This window comes from Astyanax mexicanus, chromosome 1 (assembly GCF_023375975.1).
Source record: "Astyanax mexicanus isolate ESR-SI-001 chromosome 1, AstMex3_surface, whole genome shotgun sequence".
Lineage (NCBI taxonomy): Eukaryota > Metazoa > Chordata > Actinopteri > Characiformes > Acestrorhamphidae > Astyanax > Astyanax mexicanus.
This window is the reverse complement of record NC_064408.1, coordinates 101,161,332-101,177,804: the sequence shown is the minus strand read 5'-3', so window position 1 is coordinate 101,177,804 and position 16,473 is coordinate 101,161,332. Positions and strand designations below refer to the sequence as shown.

Genomic DNA, 16,473 nt, shown 5'->3' with positions numbered 1-16,473 from the left:
TATTTCCTGCAAATATGTGCATCGGAACACCCGTGCACATGTTCTACCACCGCCAGACCCTGCTACAGTGGAGAAATCAGCCAGAAAACACGCTACCGGACGAGGTTCTGCAGACGCTACTTGAGCTTAGCCTGCTAAGAGACCCAGGCCGCCAGCCCGCGGTGTTTCCTGACGCCGGAGCCCAGCGGAAGTGCCATCGCAAGCGGTGCGAGCGGAAGCGGAAGCGCAGAAAGAGAGCCGGGATCCGCGCGAGGCTAAAGGCTAGTCCTAGCCGGCCGGCTATACCATCGCTCTTTCTGGCAAACGTCTGTTCCCTTGACAATAAACTGGACTACATCCGATTCCAGCGAACAACCCAGCGTGAGTTCAGAGACTGCTGTGCTTTGGTTTTTGTGGAATCGTGGCCGAACGACAACATTCCGGACAGCGCCATTCAGCTAGCCGGGCTAACTGCGTTCAGAGCGGATAGGAGCGCGGCTCTATCCGGGAAGACCCGCGGTGGAGGCGTGTGTGTTTACATCAACACGGAATGGTGTAACAACGCTGTGACTGTCGCCAAACACTGCTCTCCGCTGGTGGAGTTCCTGATAGTCAAGTGCAGACCTTTTTATTTAGTACGGGAGTTCTCCGCCGTGCTAATAGCTGCTGTCTACATCCCACCCAGCGCTAGCATTGGTGCTAATGCTAAAGAGGCTCTGTGTGAACTCTATCGGTCTATCAGCGATCTGCAGAACAAACACCCAGACGGACTGTTTATTATCGCCGGAGATTTCAACCACGCAAATCTCAAGTCAGTGCTCCCTATATTCCATCAACATGTGGACTTTGCAACGAGAGGAGCGAGCGCGCTGGATCTTGTTTACACAAACATCCCCAGCGCGTATCGGGCGGAGCCCCGCCCCCACCTCGCTTTCTCGGACCACATGTGTGTTTGGCTGACTCCAACATACACACCACTCATCAGACGCTCCAGACCAGTTCAGAAGCAGGTGAAAACCTGGCCGGCAGGCTCCATCTCTGTCCTTCAGGACTGTTTTGAGTGCACTGCATGGGACATGTTCAGGGAGGCTGCTACTGAAGGCGATTCTGTTGATTTGGAGGAGTATGCAGCATCAGTCACTGGCTACATCAGCAAGTGTATTGATGATGTCACTGTCTCCAAGACCATCACTACACGCCGAAACCAGAAGCCTTGGATGACTGCTGAGGTACGTGCGCTGCTGAGGACCCGCGACTCCGCCTTCAGAGTGGGTGACAAGGTGGCCCTGAGGAAAGCGAGAGCCGACCTGTCACGAGCCATCAGAGAGGCAAAGCGAGCACACGCCCAGAGAATCCACAGCCACTTCAAGGACACGGGTGACGCACGGCGTATGTGGCAGGGCTGTGAACGTGATGCCTCCCTCCCTGATACCCTGAACAACTTTTATGCACGGTTTGAGGCACAAAACAACACGATGGCGAGAAAGACCATGCCCAAGCCAGACGAGCAGGTGTTGTGCCTGGCTTCAGTGGATGTGAGGAACACTCTGCGCAGAGTCAACCCACGAAAAGCTACAGGACCAGACAACATCCCCGGCAGAGTGCTCAGGGAGTGCGCAGACCAGCTGACAGATGTTCTCACGGACATCTTCAACATCTCCCTGTGCAGCGCCACTGTCCCAACGTGCCTCAAGTCTACCACCATCGTTCCCGTGCCGAAGAAGTCCACAGTGTCCTGCCTCAATGACTACCGTCCCGTTGCACTTACACCCATCATCATGAAGTGCTTCGAGAGGCTAGTCATGAGGAACATCAAGACACGACTACCCTCTTCACTGGACCCCCTGCAGTTTGCGTATCGTCCCAATCGCTCCACAGACGATGCCATCACCACCACCCTTCATCTCTCCCTCACCCACCTGGAGAAGAAGGACACTTACGTCAGAATGCTGTTTATAGACTTCAGTTCAGCATTCAACACCATCATCCCACAGAACCTCATCAGGAAGCTAAGCTCGCTCGGCCTCAACACCCCCCTCTGCAACTGGATCCTGGACTTTCTGACGGGGAGACCCCAGTCAGTCCGGTTCGGGGGCAGCACCTCCAGCACCATCACACTGAACACTGGGGTCCCCCAGGGCAGTGTCCTGAGTCCTCTGCTGTTCACCCTGCTGACTCATGCTGCAAAACACAGTTCTAACAGCTTTATCAAGTTCGCCGATGATACAACAGTGCTGGGTCTCATCACCAAAGGCGACGAGTCAGCATACAGAGAGGAGGTGCAGCGGCTGACAGACTGGTGTACAGTCAACAACCTTCACCTGAATGTGGACAAGACAAAGGAAATGGTTGTTGACTTCAGGAGAGCACAACACACCCACTCTCCACTCAACATCGACGGGTCCTCTGTGGAGATTGTTAAGAGCACCAAGTTCCTTGGTGTCCACTTAGCAGATAACCTCACCTGGACCCTGAACACCAGCTCTACAGCCAAGAAAGCCCAGCAGCGTCTCTACTTCCTCCGGAAGCTGAGAAAGGCCCGTCTCCCTCCACCCATCCTCACACTCTTCTATAGAGGGACCATTGAGAGCATCCTGAGCAGCTGCATCACTGCCTGGTTTGGGACCTGCACCGTCTCTGACCGCAAGACCCTCCAGCGTATTGTGAGGACAGCTGAGAGGATCATTGGCGTCTCTCTCCCCTCCATCACGGACATCTACACCACCCGCAGCATCCGCAAAGCAACCAGCATTGTGAATGACCCCACCCATCCCTCACACAAACTGTTCTCCCTCCTGCCTTCGGGAAGGAGGTACCACAGCATCCGGTCCAGCACGACCAGATTCTGCAACAGCTTCTACCCCCAAGCCATCAGACTCCTCAACTGCAGAGACTGAACTGATGGTTTTTCTGTACATGCACACACACTCTTACCCCACTTACCCCAGAAAATGGAAAGCACTAAAAACCCTACTACCTCACTGGACTCTATTGCACACTGTGTAATAGAGGTAATTACTACCTCACTGGTCTTTTTTGCACACTTTTTGCACACTGCATAATTTGCACACTGTCTTGTTATTTATTTATTATTCTTTGTCTGTATTGTGTTGTATTGTCTGTCTGCACTTTTGTACTGTTGCACTAATGTTCTCTCTACACTGTGTTTATGTGCACCATGGTCCTTGGAGGAACGTTGTTTCGTTTCACTGTGTACTCTGTATATAGCTGAAATGACAATAAAAACCACTTTGACACTTTGATGAATATAAATTCTTGATTGAGCTTCATAACACTCTCTAGTCAGCAGCATATAGCATAACAAAAGCAAACTTTTAATTTTTTTTTCATTTTAAATTATATAATAATATTTTTAAAACCCACCAGAGACCACAACAATCAAAGACCTCAACAACCTTCCTTCACGCTGTATTATGTTGATTAGAGTCCCTGTAAATTGGCAAGGAGTGATCATAAAGGACAGGCAAGCCTAACACTTCTCTTCCATGCTTCTCTGGAAAAAGTAAATGTTTTTTTTATATACACTGCACTGAGAACACTTATCAGGTGAACACCTGCTCTCTGATTGGATAGACGCGTCACATAGGACAGATTCTTTTGCATAAAGTTGACCTTGGCTCAACTTTTCATCCCATCGCATCCTCCGGACTCGATGCATCAGACCTATGATGCACCGCGTGACTGCGTCTGACGGACCCGCCGCTTCACATTGAAAATGAATGGGATACGTCACTGACGGAAGAGTGTAAATGCAGTGTTAATAAAGAATTGATAGAAACCAGTAAAGAAAGCAATGAGAATAAATCAGATAAAGGTTCGTTCTAAGTGATCTGTCGACAAAAGGTACAACAAAAACTCCCATCTAAAACCCCAGCATTTGCCTTCATGTTAACCCTTTAGAGCAAGCTGCTATTATAATAATTTTCACTAGCATGTCAAACATAATAAACACATTTGACTAGTTGAGTACTAGTATATTAGCAAAAAATGAGTGGTTCAGTGCACTATGCATTATTACAAACCATTTCCATTTTTTTTTTTAGTAATGTTAAATAGGTGTCCTTGTTGGGATTCTGGTATTGTATATTCTATTTCTTATTTGATTGTATTTATATGTATCTTTATATTTTATATTTTATCTTTTTTAACTTTGTGTATTGTGTAACCTGCTGCTGGATGCCAAGAATTTCCCCCCGGGGATCAATAAAGAATCTATCTCTATCTCTATCTCTCTGTATTACACTGCTGTCTATTGAAAAAAAACATGAATAGAATCAACTTAAACGTATAGTTCCTACGTACAACAGAACGTATAGTGTAAAGCTAAACCAGTGTAGACTGGTATGAAAGGGTTTGTGTCCTACTACTTTTGCCATGTCGTGTTGCCATAAGGACATTGGCCAGTGCTCAACCTCTCTCACAAGATAACACCTTGCAACTTATACAGGTGTGGCTTATTCAACGTTCCAAAAGCGTAACACCAAAAGATCGGTTTCTTCTTCTATCCCATGACTTCTGGTGGCAAAACTCTTCTGGATCAGTTTATACTGCTGTCCCATGACTTCTGGCACCATAGCTCTTCAAGATCGGTTTATACTGCTGTTCCATGACTTCTGGCACCAAAACACTTTAAGATTGGTTTCCAACTACTAACTCCAGTGCAAAGCTGAAGTTTTAGCTCCAGTCTAAAGATAAACTTGTAGCTCTACAGTAAATCTGTTCTCTGTGCTTCAGTGTTAAGCTAAATACGGTGCCTCAATTTAAAACTTAAATCGTATTTAAGTCCAATTTCAGACACAGAACATCGGAAATGGCTTGATATTGTTTTAGTCGAACTATCACTTTAACTATCCCCTGACTTAAAAATAGAGGTATTTGAGAAGGAAACTCATCAGTCTGTGCTAGACAGGGCTTTATAGGCTGAGGTGTGAAATGTGTGTTCTCATATTGTTCTCACAGCAACAGCGTCGGGAGAGGGAGCTGCGAAAGCAGCAGGAGAGAGAGCAGAGGAGGCGCTATGAAGAGATGGAGCAGCTGCGGAGAGAGGAGGAGAGGAGACACGCCGAGAGGGAGCAGGTACTCACACACACAGACACACGGAGACCCACAAACACCCTCTGACACAGTGATTAGAATGATGGAGTGTAAATGAATAGCCATTGCTCAACACCCACGTTTACTCACATGAAGGGCATAGAAAAGGAGAAACGGAGAGGAGCACAGTCTGTGCTCTCGAACAAACACTCACTGTTACGCAGGCACGGAGAGAGAGAGATGAAGAGATGAAAACACAAAGCATGCAACAGTACACACAGACTCAGGAGAACGTGGTATCTGGGACATGTGCAGGCATATGCACAGCATACTTGTGTAAACAGAACATCCATTCTGTGCACTACTGCTGAAATACGAGAAGACACAGCAAGAACCCACATTTAAAGCACCTTTGGAGAAATTAGTAAATTAATTGATTTTGGTGGTAGAATTTGTTACAAAACTGGGAAACCATTAGAAGAAGTAGAAAGAAAACAGTATAAAGGCAAGGCAAGTTTATTTATATAGCACCTTTTATGCACAATGGTCATTCAAAGTGCTTAAAAAAAATCTTTATATATATATATATATATATATATATATATATATATATATATATATATATATATATATATATAAACATGTAAAAGAATAGCAAATATTCAAACATGATTAAAATAATATACTTAAAAGAAGGAAACCAAACAAAATTAATTAAATGAAAAAAGAATAAAAGTGCCATTACAGAATAAAATTGTGCTAAGCTGCTGTGTTTTAAGCTGAGCTAAAGGTCTGATTAAACATGTAGTGTTTAGTGTTGGGGCTCTTCTAACGCTCTCCATCAACTGGTTCCATTTTATTGCAGCATAGTAGCTAAACCCTCTCCATGTTTAGTTTTTACCTTAGGCAGCACTAACTGACCAGTTCCTGATGATGTGAGAGTTTTGCTCAGCTCAAATTGCTGGACCACATCAGATAAATATGCTGGTCCTGCACCATTAAGACATTATAGACCAGTAATAGTACCTTAAAGTATATTCTGTAACATACTATCCAGTGTAGGGACTCAAGGATGGGGGTGATGTGCTCCCTTCTTTTACTCCTAGTGAGAACTCTGCATTTTGGCTGCTGCATTCTGAATCAGCTGAAGCTGTTTGAAAGCATTACATTATAGTTTACATCTGCAGAATGTTGTCAGCTTTTATTTTTATGTGATTATATGACAATGTGTGGATCTGTATATAGGATTTGTAAGAACTACAATCCAATAGAAATGTGCATGCATGAATTTTATTATGTGTAAAACCAAAACACAATATTAGTTTAACAATAAAGCTAATAAATTATAAAGTTACTATTATGTTCTAGACTATATAGGTAGAATGTTGACAAATAAATGACAAATAGATCTTCTTTATATTATATCATGCCTTTTGAACTGCAAATCTATCAAAAAACAGCCTTGTGAAATATAAGATAGTAAATAATCACAGATCGATAGATAGATGGATACATACATACATACATAGATTGAATTCAGATGACCCCCCGTGGATGGCCCCTTTACAGACCACTGTGATGTGAAGATGAGTGTTTTCGATGGCCCACTTCCTTACATAAAGCCCCTCTCCCTCTCCTTCATCTGACTCACAGCCCCCAGGGGAGGGGAATGTTCCGCAGGAAGAAATGCATATTTAAAACATGTTACTGAAGGAAACACCGACCCCGCCCCACTCCGACACCCACTGAGCTTCCACTCATCTGTAGAGCTGAACACTGCAGGAGAATTCCTCCACATCCCCAGGGACAGGGGTCCAATGTAAAGTAATGGTGGTGACCTACAATTCAATATAATTGCTTAAATATTCAGCAAACTATTCAATTTTATCTGATTTGATCCTTCAGTGTGATTCAGAATTATAATATTAATTAAAAGCACTGAACCCGTATGTGTGACAGGAGGAAGTTTTTACACAATGCTTAAATAAGGATGCACAGCACATCATTTGTTTGTGATCACAATACTGGCCTTTGTTTCGCTGATATGCAAATTTTCCTTTAAGCAATGACAATTTATGTTTGTTTTTAGCTGTAAGCATCCTGACCAATCACAGTTGATTAACACGCCATTCTGTACATGTTTAAAAGTCTTCATCTCAAAATCTAACATACAAATGTAACTATAGTGTGCAGACTAATAGTAGAGAAATGCAGAAAATAGACTATATTATATTGCACTTTTTGAGACTTTTATGTTTAAAAAATGGGTGAATAATTAGTGTATATTGTATTGGAAATCATTATACACCACAATAATCAATCAGGACCTTCCTGAATCAAAACAGTTGAATCACCACTTTCAGATTGATTTTCCCCACCCTGGTGACCCACTGACTCCGCTGCTGTTTCAGTATAATAGAGGAAGTGGTTCAGTTCCAGTGCACACACACACACACACACACACACACACACAAAGGTGTTGAATGGAGAGAGTCATTTTAGCCAGAGTGTGAAATGCAGGGACACGTCAGCCCCTCTGCGTCCCACTCATCTCCCTGTCTCATTTTCCTTACACACACACATACACACACACACACTCTTACACTAACCATTTCACTGTCAGACAGCACTCAGCCAGTGCTTTGCTGCCTGATCTCACTGTAAAGACCTGCGTTTTAAACCTCAGAAGACACAATTATTAGATGTATTATTGTGTTTGTGTGTGTGTGTGTGTGTGTGTGTGTGTATTAATTTAATGACATTTGTCAAAAATAAAAATGTACATTTGTACATTATTGTTTACACATAAAATAAAACCAAAAATAAACCTTTTACAGAATTAACAATGTAATTAACTTTATAATTATGTTGTTAAATGTAAATAATTGTGATTTATTTTATTTATTTATTTTCAGATTAAATGTACCTTCTAAGTATAATTATTAAAAATATATATATATTCATATTTTTTATTACATTTCAATGTTAATGTATTTTATTGCATTTAAATTTAACACCTGCTCATTTGTGGGTATTAATTAAGTGCTTGGGCCCCTTTTGCTGCAGTAAAAGCAACAGTAACATCAATTTCACTGCTCTATAGTCATGTTGACCTTTGCATCGTACATAGCTGCCCCAGAGCAGTTAAGTAAAACAGGAAGGGGTATCTAGATACATTTGGACGTATAATCTGTAGTTGAAATGGAATGTGTAGTCTAAACAGCCCTTTTAGACTTTTTAAGTTAGTAGTAACGAGGCATCCTCCTAACAGCAGCTGTAAAGTAGCTGTTAAGAGCCTCGGTTAATGACCGTTTCAGCATCCTTGTCTCCATAAACCACCTCATTCAAGGAGAGAACTTCAGCTTCTCTAAGTGCCCTTATTTCTCCCTTTAATTTCTTTGAGGCTATTGCCTTGTGCCGCTCTTCCTCTTTTCACAATGACTCTGCACACCACTTCTCAAAATCGCCGCGTCAAGACGCTCCTCGAACAAAAGCCGATTCTCCTAATGCACTCCTCCTTCACTTTCGATACTCGTCATCCGCAATATGCTGGCTTCTCCTGGGCATCCCTGTCAGTGTAGGTTACAGATGAAGTCAGTTATTGCAGGATCCACCTGTCTTTATATTCATACAATCGTCTGTGTTTTAGGGACTAATTCTCTATGATAGTCTTTCTGCTTCCTGAAAGTCTGTCCACCTCAATTGCCTTTTGCCTTTTTCCTCTTGTCTCTTTCTGTCTGCTTATTTGTCTGTCTTTCTCATTCTTGCTCTTTTGTTATGGTTCTCTCTCTTTTCTGCGCCGGGTTCTGCTCTGCTCTGCACGCCACTGCTAGGAGTATATCCGTCGTCAGCTGGAGGAGGAGCAGAGGCAGCTGGAGATCTTGCAGCAGCAGCTTCTGCAGGAGCAGGCTCTCCTTTTGGTAAACTAACCCGATTCTGACCTTTTACACTAACCCTGACCTCACCTTGCCTCTTTCACCTTTCTTGTGCTGTTTTACATGGGCCTTGTTTCTAATCCCAAGTAAATGAGATCCCTTATTCATTTATTTGTTGATTTTACATGCTGTATAATGTATACTGTAACATGTAATTGTATACTGTTATATGGCAGAGTACTGATGTATTCATTTCTCTTTTTGTTTTTGTGTCTTTGAAATGGTAACTTTACATCAGAAGAACAGAATATAGTCAATAATATTGTGCAGCACGGTTGCCACTAGAGAATTCACAACACATCCGTTAGCACTAAGAAGTGTGACAGTGTGAAACAATGCATTTATGAAGTATTTATGTAGGTTGTTTGATTGATATGGTAATAGTAAGCATGTGATTTTGTCGGGGAAGAAAAATGCTCAAATGTCGTTTAACAAGCCTACATATAACCTTGTTATTATACTTTACAATGAAACACAATTATGTTGGTTGCTTTTACAGAGGGCTTATGAGACAATAATAATAATAATAATATGCCCCAAAGTCATTGTAGTTAGTATTATAGTATCATGAACATTTTACCTATAATTATAATTAATCAAAATATATTTTAGTAAATTACTGTCAGCATTTTTCTCTAGAATAAATTTCTCTATTCGCTCAGTTGGCTTGGAGTTGGAGTTCTCTAGTTATTCTCCTTCTGTATAGGTTCACATGGCTATACATAAAAAATAAAAGAGCACTCCAGTTTTTAAATCGGATTCTCTGATTTTACAGACAATACATACAGAAAAATATTGTCATTTTGAGCATTTGTTTGCAGGAAATGAGAAATGGCTGAAAAAAAAACAAAAAAGGGCAGAGCTTTTAGACCTTAAATAATGCAAACAAAAAAAGTTCATATTCCTAAAGTTTTAAGAGTTTAAAAATCAATATTTGTTGAAATACCCCCTTATTTTTAATCACAGTTTTAATGCATCGTCTTGATCTCCTCCACCTGTCTTACACACTGCTTTTGGATAACTTTATGCCACTCCTGGTGCAAATAAATCAAGCAGGTCAGCTTGGATTGATGGTTTGTGATAATCCATCTACTTCTTGATTATATTTCAGAGGTTTTTTAATTTGGTAAAATCAAGGAAACCTATCATCATTAAGTGGTCTGTTATTTGTTTTCCATAGCTGTATATTCTCTGAATGCTCAAATATTGATTTATTTCAGATTAATTACCCAGCCCTATCTCACAGGCTGATTTCTGACTGCAGATATTGATGCACATATTGTAGAGTATAGCTTTAACACATTTTACATAGCTTAACAGTAATACCAGCCAAAGTAAAGCTTGAATAAATGTCAAATTAAGATTTGCACTAAATACAGCTTAGGAGTTCCACATTAGGGCAATACATATGCTTACATGTAAATGAATAGAAAAAGTATTCTTCAACATGAAATAACTGTAAAATAACTCTTTTACATATTTATATCTATGCAGTGAACGTGTTTGAGTGTCCTTAGCTAAAACTTCAGACATGTTCACTATTGGTGGTCTGGTCTGTAGGGTCCCTTCAGTTGGGTTGTTGGGTGTTCTTTAGCCGTGTGTATGTGTGGCTGTGATGTGTTCCCTCTGCAGTGCAGGCAGAGTCTTATCGACCGGGCAGATTGATTTTCGGCAGCCCTGAGGTGATTAGCAGCAGCTCTGTAGCATGTGCCTCATTGCTGTGGGGAAATTAGATTTAGAGTTGGGAGATAATTGGCTATCAATAGATTTATCTCACACAGCTAATGGGTTTGTATAAAATTGTTTCCCCATAGACGGTGAATGTAGATAAAAAGGCCTCAATTAAAAAGTTTGAGAGGAGCACAGTCCACATCCAGTTTGATGATCTGCCTAGCTACCCAGCCGGGATTTAGAGCATTGTTATGAAGTGCCAGTGGAAGAAGGCGAAGGGATCTATTAGCAATGCTGAGAGATAGCATCTTTGATTAGGCAGAGAAGCCTTTGGTTTCTGCCTTTTGGAGTTACCTAATATCAGTGTTTATACTTGTATTCTGAAGGCGCTGCAGGAGTGTCCTAATTTACTCCTTCTGTTACTTGTCTGCTTATCTGTCTCTCTGTTTGACTGTATATCTGTTTATCTACTCGTCTCTTTGTTCATCTATGTACCTGAATGTCCGCCTACATATCTGTTTGTATATTTGTTTATACAGTATGTCTGCTGGACCATTTATTTATCTTGACTGTCTACATGTCTTTGGTTGTAGGAGTATAAGCGGAAGCAGCTGGAGGAGCAGAGGCAGGCGGAGAGGCTGCAGAGGCAGCTTCAGCAGGAGAGAGCGTACCTGGTGTCTCTACAACAGCAGCAGCAGCAGGAGCCTCGACCTGCAGACAAGAAGCAGCTCTATCACTACAAAGACTCTGTCAACCCCAGCGACAAACCTGCCTGGGCTAAAGAGGTACGGAAGAAGGGAACCTGCTATTTTTAAATATTGTAGGGCTGGACAACAACAAAAAAAGGAAATTTTCATGCAGTAGTTGATTATTATTGGAAATTGTCATAATTTTTATAGAAGAATTTCAAGTCTGAATAACATTGAATTGAACCTTGCAGGAGGCATAACACTGATTGTTGACATTATATCATCTTTTAATCATGTGATCATTCCCTCCCAAAGGTTTCAGAAGTATTTCCATTCATTCTATTAAGGTAAAAGTATAGATATTAGGGTTTAAAAATATTTCTGTAGAAGTTCAACTCAAGTATCAACTCAAGCTTTTTACTCAAGTAAAAGTGTGAAAGTACTGGTTTAAAATTAGTCTACTTAAAGTATAAAAGTAAAAATAATGTAAGGGGGCCCACACTACAGTGTCCTATAGTGCGCTACCCCCCCTCCCCAAAACACATTTTTCTAAAAGCTATGATGACTAGAATGTTATGTTAAAATAATAATGTTGAAAAATCTGGGATTCCCTGTTGCAGCCACATATATGCCCAACAAAATGAATGCATTTTAGTACAATGCAAATATATAAAGGAACCTTAGATGGACATTTCCCTTAAGTTCTCTTGAGTCTTTGTCACAGATAATCTTCATACCAGACTACATGTTCTTGCTGAAGTGTGGGGGCAGGACGTGTGCAGGTGTGATAGATCATGTGTAAACCAATAAGGTTTTGTAATGGGATATATTTATACTTTTCATCCAACAAAAATAAAATCACCCTATCCTGATGGAGAGATTTAAGGAGTAGAAAGTTCAGATAATTGTGTGAAAATGTAAGGAGAGAAATAAAAATTCACCTAGAAAAGTTATTCCAGTAAAGTGAAGATAACCTTCAAGTACATTTCTACTTATGTAATGTAAGTTGTACTTGACACCCTCTTTACATCACCAAATAGTGATAAAAGTTTTTCATTAATATTTTATAATTAACATTTGATTATTCATGATCTTGTGAATGGATAAAATATCCTAATGTCAAAGTTTTTTCCTCTTTGTGATTGAAAAACCTCTACGAGGGCGGCCTTTTCTTCCTTTTAACTCTTACGTCACATTTGAAATGCCAATTTCTACACAGGTGATGAAACGAGCTCAGAGTAACTCGCCCCGGCTACCCCCAAAGAACCATCACCCCTCTGGACACCCTGAGGAGGCACATGTTTCACGCCTCCCTGACCATACTCCAGGCCACATCCCCACCCGACCCCCATCCTACCCTGCTGCGATGCCTTCTCAGTCCCAGCGTGAGCGGGCTGAGGTCCAGCTTAGACAGCTGGGTGCAAACTCCAATGTGCCCAAGATCCGTGTGTCCTGTGAGCCGGATCTAGCCCAGCTTGCACACCTGTATCCAGGCCAGGAGGGTCGTGGCCGCAGCCCCGGCCGATCCTTTGCACTGGACAGTGAGGTAGAGAGAAAGAGGCTTTTGCCTGTCTGTGGCCCTGTTTACACTTGGCATTAGACTGTGTCTCATGTATGGAAGTTGACCATATTAGTTAAAAGGCTTGTATTTAAGCAGTAATATTATTGCGATTATACCACAGTTCCATCATCGCTGTTTATTAAAGATTTAATTAAGAGTTAAATGCGATCGGTTTGGTTATGAAGCTCTGCATTATCTGCGTTTTTGCTTGTGCCGCCTATTGGAGAGATGGTGTTTCTGCACTGTGCCTCTATGGGATCCAGCGGCTCCCAGTGGTGTATAATGACAATGGATTTTGGTTTGTATTTGGTTTGTAGGCGCTGCATCGTTGCTAGGTTACCTGTATGTGGAGGAGTAATACATGGAGAGCTTCGGTTACAGTGCATTATCGGCTAATAATGTCACTCATAAAACGCCTCTCAGCAAATCACATTGCAGGGTCAGAACTAGCTGTGGTATAATTTCTATTATGTATTCTTATAAATTACCTGTATAAGTTGTGCGGGGTTGTGTTGTGAGTAAGGTTGGATACTGGCAGCATGCTAATTGCAAGGCAACAGGTACAAAGTTATCAGGTACCAGATGGATGGGACAGTTAGTTTCCAAAGTTCAACATTCCTCAAACATGATTGTGACCTGCGACATCTGGCTAGAATTGTCCTGTTGTGAACAGATAAGCAACTCTTGTAAAAATCACATCCACATCTGTTGCAGGAAGAAGCCTCGCACACATAACCTGCAGCTCCGTTTAGCCTTCTTTGGTTTTCATGTGACATGCCAAAAGTCACGGGACATGATATCATGAGGAACACATAAATTTTACACACTATCAGTTTCAGATAGACATTCTGTTTTATTGCCAAGTGTAAACAAAGCCTGCACGCCAGAAGTCTGCCAGTCAGACTCAGTCTTAACGCCAAGGTCATGATGGGAATTTCTTTGAGTCTTATCATGACTTTTCCTTGTTCTTGGGGCTGCCTGTAGGATGATATTTCTGAATTTCTTCCATAACCCTCTGTGCTTTCTTTTGGGATGGTTCCTCTGGGAATAGCCTGTCCTCCTTCACCGCTCTCATGCCTGAATCCTATAGCAGAGACAAGAGCGGCGGCTGCTCTTTAACTGCTACTTCTGTCATCTTAATCTTAATGTCTCCTTAATCACTCTTTTCCTTTTTTTACATCGAAAGGCTGGTATCGTGAAGAAAATGATGTTTAAAAATGTGTGGGCTTTAAAACGAGAGTGGGATTTGGGTGCGTAATGAGAGTTAATGCTGACGAGGATGTGAAAGGTAGCTTAATTATCTAGAATTTAGGGATGTCACTATTGATTACATTAGTAATTGAGTAATGTACTGTAATTATTTGGAAGGTTAATTAACTAATCATATTTTTTAAAAGGAATACATTCATACATTTATTACTTCATAATGGCTAATAATATTCTGTCTGTCAGTACACTAGCAGATTAAGACACACACACACCAGATTCACACAGTTTTAATATACCACACACATCCCTCTCTCTCTTGACTAATGGGAATGGAATGCGGTCGATAACTATGTTTTTTTCTCCTCATAACAGCTCCCTTTTGATTTGTTTTCTTCTCTGCTCTATTGAGAAGCCTGTATTGACATTTCTGCAGATACCTTCAGACTGCAAATACAAGGAACATTGACGTTATTCTGTACAAAAAAATGTGCTTTCCAAACATAACATTTGTCAGTGTTTTTCTCAGTGATTTTAAAAGTTCACTGGCCAAGAATTCTAACATTTACTTTGCTTTGTCTTCCTGGTAATGAGCTAAATTTACTTTTGCCTCTTTATCAAGAAATGCTGATGTCATGAGTCATGAAATCGGACATAGGCAGCTTGAGTGTTTCCTTGGCCTTTTCAAGTGAGGACACACAAGTGTTCTCACAGTCAGATTAGGGTGCTCTTAGCTGTACAACGCATTCCTTTTAAAGAGGTGTAATTCTGAAAATATCTCAGAAAGAGGGCATCTTGTTGATGTAGGACAGAATTATGCAAGGTTTTGCTGATTATTGTAGTTAAGTTAAGTGGTGGTCTGGATGTCTAAGCATTTTCAATTTGGATTTTCCTTTACTAACATGGGAACTGGGAACCACTGGGGTATAAGGACAGTGAGTGCATTTCAGTTCAGATTCTACAGCTGTTCATACCTGTTGTCCAGGTGGAGGAGCGCTCCAAAATGAATCGACAAAGCTCTCCGGCCCTGCAACACAAAGTGGCCAATCGAATCTCCGACCCTTCGCTGCCCCCTCGTTCCGAGTCTTTCAGCAGTGGTGGCATTCAGCAGGCCCGCACCCCACCCATGCACCGCTCAGTCGAGCCCCAGGTACGAATCTTATGGTGCCTATGGTGGGAGGTTGGTCCACTATAGTCAGATTTAACTGTTGATTAAAACTTTGGCATCTGGCTTCCACAGATGGCTCACCTGGTTTCGGTCAAGTCTCACGGCTCCTCAATGACGGGCTCCCAGTCGCTTCACGATCAGTCTTCCCAGGGTGTCTCGGCTTTCCAGGAGAGCCTGTCGCCCCACCGGCCCCCGATGCCCCGCCAGAACTCTGACCCCACCTCAGAGACCCCAATGCCGCCACCACGCGTCACAAGTCGGGAAGAGAAGTTTGACCGTAGCTCATGGCTGAGACAGGAAGATGAAGTTCCACCTAAGGTAAGGATGAGGAGCCTGGTCAAACGTTTTTCAGAATGTTTCATAATGATAATTAAATATTGATAGCTCCTTTACAGCTCTGGAAAAAATTAAGAGACCACTTCAGTTTCTGAAGCAGTTTCCCTGATTTTGCTATTTATAGGTATATGTTTGAATAAAATGAACAATGTTGTTTTATTCTATAAATTATTATTTCTCAGAAAATGAGAAAAGGCTGAAATAGCAAAAATGATGCAGAGCTTTCAGACCTTAAATGATGCAAAGAAAACAAGTTCATATTTCATATAAAGTTTTAAGAGTTCAGAAATCAATATTTGGTGGAATAACCCTGGTTTTTAATCACAGTTTTCATGCATCTTGGCATGTTCTCCTCCACCAGTCTTACACACTGCTTTTGGAAAACTTTATACCACTCCTGGTGCAAAAAATTCAAGCAGTTCAGCTTGGTTTAATGGCTTATGATCATACATCTTTCTCTTAATTATATTCCAGAGATTTATAATTTGGTAAAATCAAAGAAACTCATCATTTTTAAGTGGTCTCTTATTTTTTTCCAGAGCTGTATATATACAATGCTTGTTTATAGCCCTTTCTCTTTATGTATAGTGGATAAAAGGCACATCTATGCCACCAGAAATAATACTTAGCTGTGTTTTGATCAATACAATCAATATTTTTGGTCATTTTGATCATTTGATATTGATATTTTGATATTGATACATATTAGGTTACCCATTTCTAGACCACAGTTGGTGCTTGGGGGAGCTCTACTTACACATGCTTTATATAGGTGATAAAAACTCATTTATAAGAGCGCAAAAACAAGCTCATACAAATAAAATACCAAAATTCCTGCTCTGTAGTGGTTGGCACTGTAGCACCAGCTAGCTA

General features: G+C 41.4%; 1 protein-coding gene across 9 annotated transcripts in view; it reads left to right on the top strand.

The window, feature by feature from the left end:
* tnikb (TRAF2 and NCK interacting kinase b) overlaps positions 1-16,473 on the top strand; it is a 106,452-nt gene that overhangs the window by 64,608 nt on the left and 25,371 nt on the right. For 4 of the 9 annotated variants that reach the window (XM_007232667.4, XM_049463020.1, XM_049463027.1 and 1 more), the window contains exons 13-18: positions 4,960-5,076; positions 8,868-8,954; positions 11,234-11,425; positions 12,549-12,875; positions 15,082-15,246; positions 15,337-15,582. In XM_007232667.4, coding sequence (XP_007232729.1) covers positions 4,960-5,076; positions 8,868-8,954; positions 11,234-11,425; positions 12,549-12,875; positions 15,082-15,246; positions 15,337-15,582 — 1,134 coding nt within the window. The remainder of the gene's footprint in view (positions 1-4,959; positions 5,077-8,867; positions 8,955-11,233; positions 11,426-12,548; positions 12,876-15,081; positions 15,247-15,336; positions 15,583-16,473) is intronic. The other 5 variants (XM_015601137.3, XM_049463030.1, XM_015601138.3 and 2 more) reach the window with 3 other exon arrangements.